At 38.1% G+C, this 13,639-nt stretch overlaps 1 protein-coding gene across 13 annotated transcripts in view; it reads right to left on the bottom strand.

Annotated features, from left to right (window-relative positions):
- Nucleotides 1-1,391: 1,391 nt before the first annotated feature.
- The window catches only part of LOC113636525 (deleted in malignant brain tumors 1 protein-like), a 70,686-nt gene continuing 58,438 nt past the window's right edge, over nucleotides 1,392-13,639 (bottom strand). For 12 of the 13 annotated variants that reach the window (XM_047800955.1, XM_047800958.1, XM_047800952.1 and 9 more), the window contains 3 exons: nucleotides 10,038-10,346; nucleotides 8,283-8,591; nucleotides 1,392-2,833 (listed from right to left, as the gene is read on the bottom strand). In XM_047800955.1, coding sequence (XP_047656911.1) covers nucleotides 2,823-2,833; nucleotides 8,283-8,591; nucleotides 10,038-10,346 — 629 coding nt within the window. In that variant the 3' untranslated portion in view covers nucleotides 1,392-2,822. Of the gene's footprint in view, nucleotides 2,834-8,282; nucleotides 8,592-8,695; nucleotides 8,770-10,037; nucleotides 10,347-13,639 lie in introns of those variants that run through there. The other variant, XR_007137932.1, reaches the window with a different exon arrangement.

The following is a 13,639-nucleotide window of genomic DNA, read 5'->3' as shown; positions in this document are numbered from 1 at the left end:
AACAACCTATCCCTTGGTGTTTATCTGGAAGTGCGGTGCCCTAAATCATTTCACTAGTGGGTGTGATTGATACGTTTGGGGTAAGATTAGTCTCGACCCTACGTGTCATGCGACCTTATTTCGACCGGTTCAAATTAAGGAAGCAGGCTTTATTCTCTACCTCTATAAAATTGTAAAACTGAGAGGACGAAACTTAATAATAAAGGTAAAATAGAAGTATATATAGTCAACAGGGTTCCTTCACTGTTGATATGTAAGATTAGGTCTTAAGAGTTTAGCTGATAAGAGTTACACTACTCAAATCACAGTTTAACAACTGAGGAAAGGTTTCTCCTTTCCACAAATTCAACAGTTTTTGCTACTCAACGGCACACAGTGGGTGGGTCAGGTTTTCTTCGCTGCCCCCCAAATAAATAGATAAACAAAAGAACAGGGTTTCTTCGCTGTCCTTATTAGTTACTTGCTCAAGGTTTGGGACTCCTTTTACATATCAATCAACAACTGGTCAGCAGTATCTTTATAATTGGATCTGCATTAGGCACGCATCAGTTAGCTACTCTGATGGTTAAACCTAAAGGAGTGCTATCGTCTGGTTGAACGAATTTGGAACACGCAATGACTTCAACAACGATACAAATACAAGGCCTTAAAAGATGATAAGAGGAACACGCTCAAATCAATCTTTAATCAAACAATGGGGAGATTTCTTCGTCCCCACAGCTGATCTTGATAATATTAAAATGTGCAGTAAAGAGATTTCTTCGTCTTTACGAGGGATTCTTAATATTATGACTGCAGTTTAATTCTTCTCTTTTCTTTTCTTTTTTTTTTCGATTAATCGTGACTCATAAATAAAAATTAAAAAAGGAATAAACAAATAAAATAAACTCAAATAGTGATCAATCTAGCTGAGTCTACGTTGTGACCTATCTCACCACAAACGCACAGTAAATCGACACCAGTAAATTGACGCTGAGTTAGCTCACAAAGCAAAGTTTGAACAACATGTCCGCATTCTCCACCATTTTATGTAGCGACATTCTGGACATTCAGACATTCTGGAGCCAGGTGTGTGTGTAAAACTGGGTTGCTCATCGGTTAATTGAGGAGTAGATGTTGAAATTTAGGGTGCTACAGACGCTACATAATGTTTCTGTGGTGGGTTAAAATGCACAGTAAATATCACAGCTACTGTATCAGAAGCACTTGTCTAGGCTACATTTATTAAAGTGAGTTTTTCCATCCAGTTTAATGCAAAGAAATGCTGGATTTTACTCTAATACCAGTACCCCAGCGGAAAACAGCACGGTTAAACTTTCCTACTAGTCCTATTTGTCTCTACACTAACAAAATATCAAAATCTAATAATCAAATTCAAACATCAGAATGACTTTTAAAGATAAACACAAATTGAATTTATTAACAAAATAAGTGAGCAAAATAAAATACAACTTATTTATAAACTCACATTAAGTAAAAATGGATGAAATGTTACAGTTGTGATGAAGGTTCACTAACTTCTACTTAAGTCTAAATGTCACACCTTATCAAAATTTAATGTGAATTAAATGTTAAATTTAGCTTTAAACTCTAAGCTTTAATTACTTTAAGTTCTCTAGAAAGAACCCATAAACCAAATGAACTAATATTAATAATTGCTCAGAAAAAGAATCAATCACATTTGAAACAATGAGTTCAACCGATTTAGTTCAGGCTGTACAATAAATTAAACATCTAAAAAAGAAAAATGAAACAGAATAAACACTAGTGCACTCCATATCATTGAGGCTTGTGAGAATAATCCCTTCAGACAAAAATGCTTTTTAATCACAATGTAATTCCATGAATGTTATGTGGAAATATCGCACACCTTAAAACAGTTTACATCCCTAGTTATGCGGACAAGGTGATCCGCCCATCTGGAGTGATGATAATCAGTAGTGGAATTGGGAAAAAAGGCTACATACAAGATCCGTCTATCCGCCCATTGTTTTCAGGAGAATAACTCTAAGGTTATTGCTTCTAACCTGCTTTGTACATCTCTTTGTACAACTCTCTGACATCTCTCTCAGACACATTACATCATTCTCTTTTTCCTGCTTCTCTCTTTCCCACCTCTCCCAATGATGGAGCCACTGACCATAGCACTGATATAGTAGATATAAAAAGTATTCCTATTAAAATAACACTTCTGTTACAGGTCTTAGTGATGTTAAAAAAAAGATAACACACCACATCCTCCTTTTATGTGATATAATAACTAACAAAACTCAAGTGAGAAAAGAAATGTTTTAGGGAAAAAAGAATAAGAGTAAACGTACAATAACTTGTTTGAATAAGTGCAAATCCCTTACACACCTCTTAACTAAAACCTTTTGCATATAATACAGAGTCTAACCAAGTCTGACTATAAGTCTACCAATTTAGCACATTTTAATTTGCCACTCTGGATTAGTTTATGCTCAAAATTATTTGTTTATTGCCTGACCCTTGCCTGAATCTTGACTTTGCCCTTGGATTATGTGATTGTTTTGTTTGCTGCACTTGTGTCTGTACCTGTATCACTTACAGAAAAAATGGGGTTTTGGATAATCATTTAGGTTTCCATATTACTCTACACAATTTTGCTTTGCTTAAATTTCTGCATCCTCATAGTCATTTCTTTGTTCCTCAGCATCAACATTAATATAGTCATCATCTGCATCCCTTCATTGTTCACGCTCTGCATTAATGTAGTCATTATCCAAGTCCTCAGAATCATCCTTCTGGTAGAAAATGGTTTCTGCCTCTTCTTGGTGACACTCATATGTCCTTTTTAGCACCTACAAAGTAACTGTGACAAAATACACACAAATTAACAGATTTTAGATCAAAATTCAATTTCCACAAGAATAATACAAAATTATAAATAAAACCATTTGTATTGTGCTATTAAACAAAACTATGCAACAATGCTGATTACAACCTAAATGCATTTTTCTTAATATTCTTGATATTCTTATGCATCAGAAATCTGGCAATAATTAATATTTTTTGAATTAAATAATGAAATATAAATGAAATATAATGAAACTATACTTGGCAACCCTAACCCTAACCTAGTCATTCTGCAACATTCTATTTATTCTCCTTCTATTTAAAATGGAGTCCTCCCAGTTTCCTACAGTGAGGGATAAGATAGCTTATATGATTGACCTACTAACGGGCAAAGTTCTGGCAGGGGATTTGGCAGTGTGGCATCATCTGAAATAAGACCCCATGGTTTATTCATTAATTGCCACACTACAAAGCACATTTGATCACCCCTCTGTTGGGAGGGGTCTGATCAAGTCAGGTCAAGTCAAGAAGCTTTTATTGTCATTTCAACCATATATAGCTGTTGCAGTACACAGTGAAATGAGACAACAATTCTCCAGGATCAAGGTGCTACATAAAACAAAGACAGGGCTAAGGACATGTAAGGAGTCTTAGCCACATAAAGTGCAACTGTGCAACCTGGTGCAAACAGTGCAGGACAAGACAAACAAGACAGTGCAGGACAAAAGACAGTGCAGGACAAAAAACAGTGCAGACATAAAGTTACAAGACAATACAAAAAGTACAAAAAATACAATACACAAAAGACAATAAACAGTAACAGAAACAGCACTGACCGACCGGCGTAAATACTGTATGTGAATACTGAATGTTCAAACAATATTTCATGCAGTAACATTAGAATGAACACAGTTTCTTAGCAGCAGGTCTTTGGGATAATATATATTATATACTTGTGCAAAAAACAACAAATGACTGAAATATTGTATAGTATTTGCGTAATGGCTGAGATATTGTACAATATGTGCAAAAACAGCTGAAATGTTGGACAGTATTTGCAAAAACAGCAGAAAAGTGTGCAACACAACACAACAGTGTGTGTGTTTTGTGAGGGTCTATGCAGTCCATAAAGATGGTGTGTGTATGTTGTGCTCAGTATAGTACAGTTCAGTTATTAAGAAGTCTGATGGCTTGTGGGAAGAAACTGTTACGCAGTCTGGTCACGAGGGCCTGAATGCTTCGGTAACTTTTTTCAGACGGCAGGAGGGTGAAGAGTGTGTGTGAGGGGTGTGTGGGGTCATCGACAATGCTGTTGGTTTTGCGGATGCAGCGTTTGGTGTTAGTGTCCATGATAGACGGAAGAGAGACCCCAATGATCTTCTCTGCGCTCCTCACTATCCGCTGCAGGGTTTTGCGATCCGAGATCGTACAGTTCCCAAACCAGACAGTGATGCAGCTGCTCAGGATGCTCTCAATGGTCCCTCTGTAGAACATGGTCAGGGTTGGGGGAGGGAGATGTGCCTTTCTCAGCATTCGGAGGAAGTAGAGATGCTGCTGGGCTTTCTTGGTGATGGTGCTGGTGTTGAGTGACCAGGTGAGGTTCTCCGCAAGATGAACACCAAGAAATTTGGTGCTCTTGACGATGTCTACAGATGATCTGTCGATGTTCAGCGGAGAGTGTTCGCTCTGTGCTCTCCTGAAGTCCACAATCATCTCTTTAGTTTTGTCCACATTCAGAGAAAGGTTGTTGGCTCTACACCAGGCAGTTAGTTGTTGCACCTCCTCCCTGTATGCTGACTCGTGGTCGTGTCATCGGCAAACTTAATAATATGATTCGATCTGTGCATTGCGGCACAGTCGTGAGTCTCTCCCCTGATATCATCTCTTCCCTGGATCCGCCAAGGTGTCCGCTTGTTAGCAAATTACACTATTGACTTCTGAACCGTAGCAGCTAGCTCATGCTGGAATGAACAAATTTTCAAGGCCACTTTTGTACAGGGCCTCTCCGAGGAGATGAAGGATGAGCTGGCTGCTTGGGACTCTCCTGAAGATCTGGAGGCTCTGTAAATCCTTGCTATCCACCTGTATAATTGCCTCCAAGAGCAGTGAAAAGAGCAGCAGGCTAATAGGCCAATTCAACGCAAGCAGGCTTGCACGCAAGAAGGTCTCAGCACCCCTGGGTCTTCCAAACCACAAGAAACACCTCCTGACCCAAAGCAGTTGTGTGCTGCAGGCCTAAAACAACAAGAGGTTCACGTTCAGTTGCACCACACTCAGGGGCTGTGGGCAATTTCATCAATGAGGGGATGGCCCACAGCCTCGAGATTCCCTTTCAGATCCTTCTACAAAAGCTGCCTGTTTCAGACACAGATGGGTGACCTCTGGCTTCCTGGCCCATAACCACCCAGACTGCACCATACTCTACATTGTAAGAAATTACAGATAACTGCACAAAATTCCACTGCACGATACACATCTAAAAGAGCTCATTCCTAAAAAGGTTTAATTATCATAAGATAATATGTTTAGGACTCTAAACATATAAATTTGATTTAATTATAAATATGGGAGCGGCAGCAGGACATCATGGACTGCCACGAACAAAGGGTTTATGTGACCGTGATTACCATTTAACATTATTAGTACAGCTATAGTTTCCCTTATGATCAAAATCTGCTTCAGGAAAAAGGAAGACAGCTGAATTTTTAACAGCTGACTGAGTTCTGGTGATGTTAAATTTACTAAACCCCACTATATATAAATACATACATACATAAAAAGAAATAATATTAGAAACAAATGTAGTTGTATTTAAAATATCCTAACTACAATCAAATATGTGCTAGGTAACTGCAGTGTTTTGGCAGATTAGTGTATAACAACCCACAAGCCCACAGCACTGCTGAATTTCTACAAATCATTTATTAATATTCAATAAGATTTATAGTAATGTATTTGTTCTAATGCTATAGTAATGCAGCATGCACCCCTAGCTTTACTCGATGGCAAACAATAAAACAGGTGTATTTTTCTGTATAATATAATATAATATAATATAATATAATATAATATAATATAATATAATATAATATAATATAATATACTATAATATAATATATTTTATCTCTCCAGTTGGAATGGCAAAATGACAGTACATACAATATAAATACAATAGCAAAGTCTTAATCAGAATCAAGTTTTTGGCCAAGTGTGTTGACACAAGGAATTTGGTTCCAGCTATTTGTAACTCTCAAAAGTACAAACATAAATAACACTATATTATACAAGACAAGACAATACAGACTATACAAGACAATACCGACTATGCAAGACAACACAGATGATGAGATACAATATAGACAATATGAGTATTAAATATAAAATAATAAAATAATAATAAAACAGAATATATGACTTCAGTATTTTACATAAATTATGAGAAGTGCATGGTAGTGAAAAATAACAGTATTGTACAATATTATGCTTTTTGTACAATATATAGCAGCAGTAGTGTGTGTACCATATACGGATGATGTGATGACTGACAGTTATGAGAATGCAGCACTTATAGATATGAAGCAGGGAATATAATTATGGTGAGTTGTTAATCAGCGTGATTGTCTGGGGAAAATGTATGGTATTATGGTGTATGTGTATGGCAGTTTTGGTAATCGAGGCTCTTTATCACCTGCCAGAAGGGAGGAGCTGAATGAGGTTGTGTCCAGGGTGTGAAGGGTTAGAAGTGATTTTTCCTGCCCAGTTTCTGGTTCTTGTATGCTACAAGTCCTGGGGAGTTGGCAGGGAGGCACCAATTATTTTTTCCTGCTGTTTTAACTGTGTGTCTGTTCCTGTCCTGTTTTGTTGCTGCACCAACCCAGATTGTGATGGATGTGCACAGGACAGATTTAATGACTGCTGGAAGATGGAAGGGGGTATAGTGAGCTTTAGGAGTTTGGAGTGGAGAATTTTCAGAATTATTGTATTAAAAGCTGAACTGAAGCCAGTTGGTCAGCACATGCTTTGAGACAGGAGGGGGAGACACCATGGACAGGGAGCTTCCCTTGTCTTCTGTCTCTGAAAGAGCTGATTTAAATCCTCTTCACAAATACTGAGCACATCTTGAGTGCTGGGAGGAGTAGTTAAAGGGGTTTCCAGAGGAGTGATGGAGCAGTCAGTGGGCTAGGTTGGATGGGAGGTGTGAAGATATTGTTCTCAAACCTGCAGTAGTAGGTATTTGGGTCATCAGCCAGGTCTTTGTTTGCTTCATAAAAACTGATATAAGATGTCTCAGGGTCAGTCAGTTCATTCAGGCTGTCAGTTCCAGCCTCGAAGATACTCCAATCAGTGCAGTCAAAACAGTCTTGTAGATCCTCGTTTGCCTCACTGGTCCATCTCTTCACTGAATCTTGGAATAAGATGGACAAAGCAGTGATCAGAGTTTCCCAAAGCTGCCCTGGGTACAGGGCGATATGCGTTCTTAAGAATTGTGTAACAATGATCCAGTGTATTTTTCTCTCTTGTGGGACAAATAATATGCTGTCTGGATTTTGGAAGTTCAAGTGTTCATTTTGCTCTGTTAAAGTCTCCAAGGATAATAAAAAGAGAATCCAGATTTTTTTTTGCTTCAAGCCGGATATTTGGTTTGCCAGGTTTTGCAGTGCGTCACTCATGTTGGCCTGCGGTGGGATGTGAACTCTGATCAAAATGAATGGGCTGCAGTATTTATTCAGCCCTGTGATATCTGTACACCAACGCTAATGTAGAAGCAGATTCCACCACCTTTCATTTTACCCAATAGCTCCATTACACAATCCGCTAGGTTGTAAGTGAAAGTCTGAGATAAGTAATCCACTGTCATTGAGTGACCGAGCCCAGTAAAAAAGAGAGCAGCAGAAACATGCAAAGTCTTTGTTTGTTACATTGAAAATAAACATTTCCTCCATTTTGTTCGGCAGTGAGCAGAGGTTTGCCGGGTGAATCAATGGGAGCGCAGTCCTAAATCCCCTCTGTTGCAGCTTCACTAGTGCACTGGCACGCTTCCCCCGCCGGAGTCTCCTCCATGTACCATAGAGCGCAGATGCTCCTTCAATTTAGAGTTCCGGGTTTGTAAAAACTGGTGAAAAAGTGTCTGGTGTGAACTGCCTGATATTAAGCAGTTTTTCTCTAGTGTATGTTATTATGGTAGGGAAACCAAACACACAGACATTAAACAAAAAAAGAAGGTATAAGAGAGTCGTGCCAAGGCTGCCATCAGCAATGCCATCTTGGCCACAGCTGTTAATATAATAAATAGTTATTAACGTTTGATACAAAGCTAATTACCTGAACAAGTAACACCAGTATATTCACTATGGTAAAAGTTGTGATGCCTCTCAAATCTAGCTCTTAAATCTGAATGGCTAAATGACAGTATATACAATATAAACATAACACTGATGACAAAGTCATACAATAAAACTAATTACCTGTGCAAGTAACACCAGCATCTTCATTATGGTTACAGTTGTTTACTCCAAATCTGCTGTGAGAGCACTGTGTGATGGTGTTTTCATTTCCAGAACAGTGAACCTTATTCAGCCATATTACACCACTTCCCTGACCAAAGTGGGAACTCTGATGAGCAGTGACAGCTTTACCACATCCAATCTGTCTACACACCACGTCTGCATCATTCAGGTCCCAGTCATCATCACACACTGTTCCCCATTGGTCATTATGCAGGATCTCCACTCTACCAGAGCAGAAGTTGCTGCCACCAGTCAGTCGTATTCCATCTAAAACAAACATAGGTTAACAAATTTATTTCTATGGGATATTATTGCCACTCCAAAGAGAGGAAGAGAAGAAAGAAAAGCTATGTACATATACACAGCCTTACCTCTCAGACTGAGTTAATATATGAAATGACAGAAGGGTTTTATTGATAAATTATTTTTATTTGTAGCAGTTAGCCTGAGACATAAAAAGAAATAACATTAGAAACAAACTAAGATGTTCAGTCTAATAAATAATTAATTGAAATATCCTAACAAAATTCAATACACAGTCCCAGATGAACAATCAAAAATGTGTTAGGTATCTACAGTAAAAAAATGTAATGTGGCTTTTTCATGCAAGTTTTACACATTTTTCCAGAAAATTACTGCATTCAAGGAAAAATATTTAAGCCTGATAAGTGCAGGACACAAAAGATGTAATGAGAAATGGATGTTTAAATTGACTCAATAAAAAATATTTTTTTAAAAAGCTGTAGATGCACAGTGAGACATGTCTAGACTAGAGTAGCCTTCACTCCACATGAATATCACTAAACACTGCATACAGTGAAAACCCCACAAGACCTGCTGTACTGGAGATGCTCTGATCCAGTTGTCTAGCCATCACAATTAACCACAAATATTAAAGTAACTTATTAAAGTAACTCAGACCCTTATGCTTTCCTGTTTTTCTGGTTCCAACATCACCATGGAGAGCTGACTGTTCTAAAATATCTCAACACTTGATTGGTGCCAATTTAACAAGATAATCAATGTTATTCAGATCCCATATCAATTTACATTTACAGCATTTAGCAGACACTCTTATCCAGAGTGACGTACATTATTATTTCAGTTTATACTCCTCAGCAATTGAGAGTTACGGGCCTTGCTCAGGGGCCTTGCAGTGCAAAATTGGTGGACCTGGCAATCGAACCAATGACCTTCCGATCAGTACTCGAACGCCTTAACCACTGAGCTACCACATCCCCTAACACATATTAATGGTTGTAATGTTTTCTGATCGGTGTATTACAGCTCAGAAACTCACAGCACTGTTGAATTTCCACAAATCTTAATTAATATTCTATAACAGGTTTATAATAATGTCTTTGTAGTTATGCTGTAATTTCTATATCATCACATCTCTAATGTAAATAACAGGACTCAAATTGTAAAGATGTTCCACATAATTAAATGTTACTCTAAATAAATAAACTGTATGATGTGTCTTCTGTTAAATAATCAAAGAAAAATAATTGTTGTCAAATTGTTATTGTATAAATCACTAAATTAATCCTATAACAGAATTCACCCCTAGATTTAGTGGATTCAATAAAACAATAAAACAGGTGTATTTTCCTGTATAATATTTTAGCTCTCCAATCTGAATGGCAAAAGGACAGTAAATACAATATAAACATAATAACACTGATGACAAAGTCACAATATAAAACTAATTACCTGAGCAAGTAACACCAGCATCTTCACCATGGAAACAGCTGTTTACTCCAAATCCACTATGAGTGCACTGTGTGATGGTGCTTTCATTTCCAGAACATTGAACCTTATTCAGCCATATTTTGCCACTTCCCTGACCAAAGTGTGCAACGTGATGAGCAGTGACAGCTTTACCACATCCAATCTGTCTACACACCACCTCTGCATCTTTCAGGTCCCAGTCGTCATCACACACTGTTCCCCACTGGTCATTATACAGGATCTCCACTCTACCAGAGCAGAATTTATAGCCACCAGTGAGTCGTACGTTATCTAAAAAAAACATCAGAAAGCATGTTCATGTTAATTAATCATTGTAAGAGCCATATGTCAAGGTGTCCACTAGGGGACACTGTTCTAATAATATGTGGTATATAGGTAGGAACCTTCCTTCAGGTGACAGGTGTTGCTGGAGGAAGGTGCGCAAACAGTTTTTGACCATATTACGAGGCGATGCTGTTACCAACCATGCAACCCAACACATTAAATAAAATGAATACTCTGAGCATTCAATGGTTAGTGGACAATGATTTAATGTAAATTGATGAAAGCCAAGTGAGCGCATATAAACATACACCATCCAGCAACCCTCAGCTGCTTCAAGTGTAGACTTAGCTGCTTACATTTGGTCAAAAACGTTGTTTACTTAAAAGAGCTGTGTTTAGCCTACGTTATTTGGAGTTCATTACTTGTTGAGCAAGATCAAGTGAATTATTGGAGTAACTGTGCATCGACCTAATTTACATCTGAAATCAGCTGCAAATACGATAAGAGGACAATGCATTGGTTGTCAAAGAAAATAATTAACTTTACGAACTATCGTTGTTAATTGTTTACATCATGTTTTGAACATTCTGTGGATTATGAAGACAGCTGAAGCTGAGCATAGGCAAATGGAAGCGCTTCAGTTGAACCATAGTGTTTGTATTGACGTTGATGTTCCAATGAACAAACAAAAATGTGTTGTGAAATGAACTCCTAAAGCATTTTCCGAAAAGGTTGAAAGGTTGCAGAGTTATAGAAAATATATACTAACTAAAATTGCTAATTTAAGAAAAAAGGTACAAGGTCTGATGCAACAAAGACATACAAAGTGGGTGCAAAGTGTTTTTGATGTCTTAAAATTGTTTGATGAAGCAAAATGTATTCAGGATTCTTTGTTGGATATGTTACCTGAAAGTAAGAGAGAAAAACATGACATATGGTTTAAAGCCAAAATGATTGTAAACCATGATTTTATTTCTGAGGTCAAAATGTGGGTATCACGTAATGAAAATGATGAAATTACTATGAATTAGGTAATGAATGATAAGGTTGATGGTGTTAATCCAGAAGATAGTATTTCAAATGTTGGGAGTAAACATTCAATTAAAGCAAGTACATGCAAGAGTGTTTCTTCTGCCAGAGTCATAGCTGAGGCAAATAAGGCTGCACTGCTTGCACTTATGGAAGCATTAAAGGAAAGACATGCCTTGGAGGGGCAAGAGCAGATGATTAAGAGGAAAAAGGAGCAACTGGCGCTAAAAGCTATGCTAGCAGAATCCACTGAAAACTCACAGTTCTACAGGCCTCTGACAATTGCAGTATTTCGCAAGTCTCAATTAATTCTCAAATGGAAAAGGAACAAAGAAAGGCATCCACAACTATCCTAAATCCAATGGCAATGAACATGATGTTCCTTGCAAAACTGCATATCAAACATTAGCAGTGGATCTGACTTTGGCAGCTCCTGAGCCATATCAGAAAATACGGCAGTGCATCTTTACCATCAAGAGAGATTCTTTTATTTGATGGAGATCCTCTTCAGTATATTTCATTCATCAGGACATTTGAAAAGGGAACTGAGGAAAAGGCAAGCAATAGTGATTGCTTATATGACTTGGAACAGTTCACTAGGGGGCAGCCAAGGGTGCTTGTACATAGTTGTCTACATTTGACCCCTGACTTTGGCTATGCTAAGCCAAAACAGCTATTACAGGAACATTTTGGCAATAAGTACAAGATTGCCACTGCTTACTTGGAAAGAGCTTTGTCTTAACCCTTAATAAAGGGAGAGGATGTCAATGCTTTACAATCTTCTGCTCTATTTTTGGATGGCTGCTGTAATGTCTCTGAGGAATTGCAGTATCTTCAGGAGTTGGATATGCCAAGCAATATGAGAGCTATTGTATCTAAATTGCCTTACAAGCTCAGCGAGAGGTGGAGAACTGTTGCACATAACATTCTGGAAACTACTGAATGTAGAGCTTCATTCAAAGATCTTGTTGGATTTATTGAAAGACAGGTTAGCATCCTGATGGATCCCTTGTTTGGTGATATCAGGGACTTGCCAATTAGCACAAGGCCTGTCAATCGACCAAAACTGTGTCTAGAAGGCAGAGCTAAAGGAAACCTCTTTGCCACTAATGTTGCACCTGTGAAGTCTCTAGAAACTTCTAATAATATAAGAACGGAATTGCCAGAAAACAATCCCAAAGTGATTTCATTATGTGTGTATTTTGCTAAGTATCATGTATTGGAGACCTGTATGCAATTTAAGAAGAAGAAACATAGGGAAAGGATGGACTTTCTAAAGGAGAAAGAGCTTTACTTTGGTTGCTTAAGTGCTGGGCACAGATATGTAATCAGCCACATGTCAGTGCATGCAAGTCCTTAGGAACTACTGAAACATGTGGTCATACAGGGACCGGAAAAGATCACTGTCTACTTTCTATCTTACCACTTCAAGTTAAAACAAGTAAAAGATAAAAAAATACAGATGTATGCATTCCTAGATCCTGGCAGCTCAGCAACCTTTTGTACTGAAAGCCTTATGCAGCACCTTAATCTTCCTGGGAGAAAAGCTCAGATTTTGCCACAAATTATGGAACAGGAAAAGGATGTACCAGCCTATGTACTCTCAAGTTTGGAAGTCTCTGCTATTGATGGTAACATCTTCTATCAGCTTCCACAAACGCTTACACAGAGTTCTTGTAAGTTCTGACAACATTGTTCCTAAGAAAGAGTTGTCAAAATGGCCTTAACTGGCAAAGGTTAAAGTTCCTCGCATATTGGCTAACGTTGACTTGTTGATTGGAAACAACGCACCTAAGATGTTGGAGCCGTGGGAATTCATAAACAACCATGGAGATGGCCCTTGTGCCATAAGAACAGCTTTGGGTTGGGTCATTAATGGTTCTTTGCATGCAGGCAACTTTGAGGATGAAGACTGTTCTGCTGGGGTCAACAGGATTTCTGTGTGTAGACTGGAGGAGATATTGTCTAAACAATACAACCATGATTTCAACGAGTTGCAGAAGAGCAAGCATTATCAATAGAAGAGGATATTAGATTCTTGGAGATTGCAGAAAGTTCTGCCAAGCTTGAGGATAATCATTTCACATTGAAGTTGCCATTCAAAAAGGAAAATGTGCATCTTCCTAACAACTTTTCTGTTGCAAAACAACGTATACTTGGCTTGAAGAAGAGATTTCAGAGAGATGAGCATCTGAATTCAAAACATTTCAGACCAATTTTGGAAGAGATGGGTGAGAGAACTCCTACCTTTGCTGCAGGAGAGGCAGAAA

The sequence above is a fragment of the Tachysurus fulvidraco genome, chromosome 15, assembly GCF_022655615.1.
Source record: "Tachysurus fulvidraco isolate hzauxx_2018 chromosome 15, HZAU_PFXX_2.0, whole genome shotgun sequence".
Lineage (NCBI taxonomy): Eukaryota > Metazoa > Chordata > Actinopteri > Siluriformes > Bagridae > Tachysurus > Tachysurus fulvidraco.
This window is presented reverse-complemented; position numbering and strand designations above follow the sequence as displayed.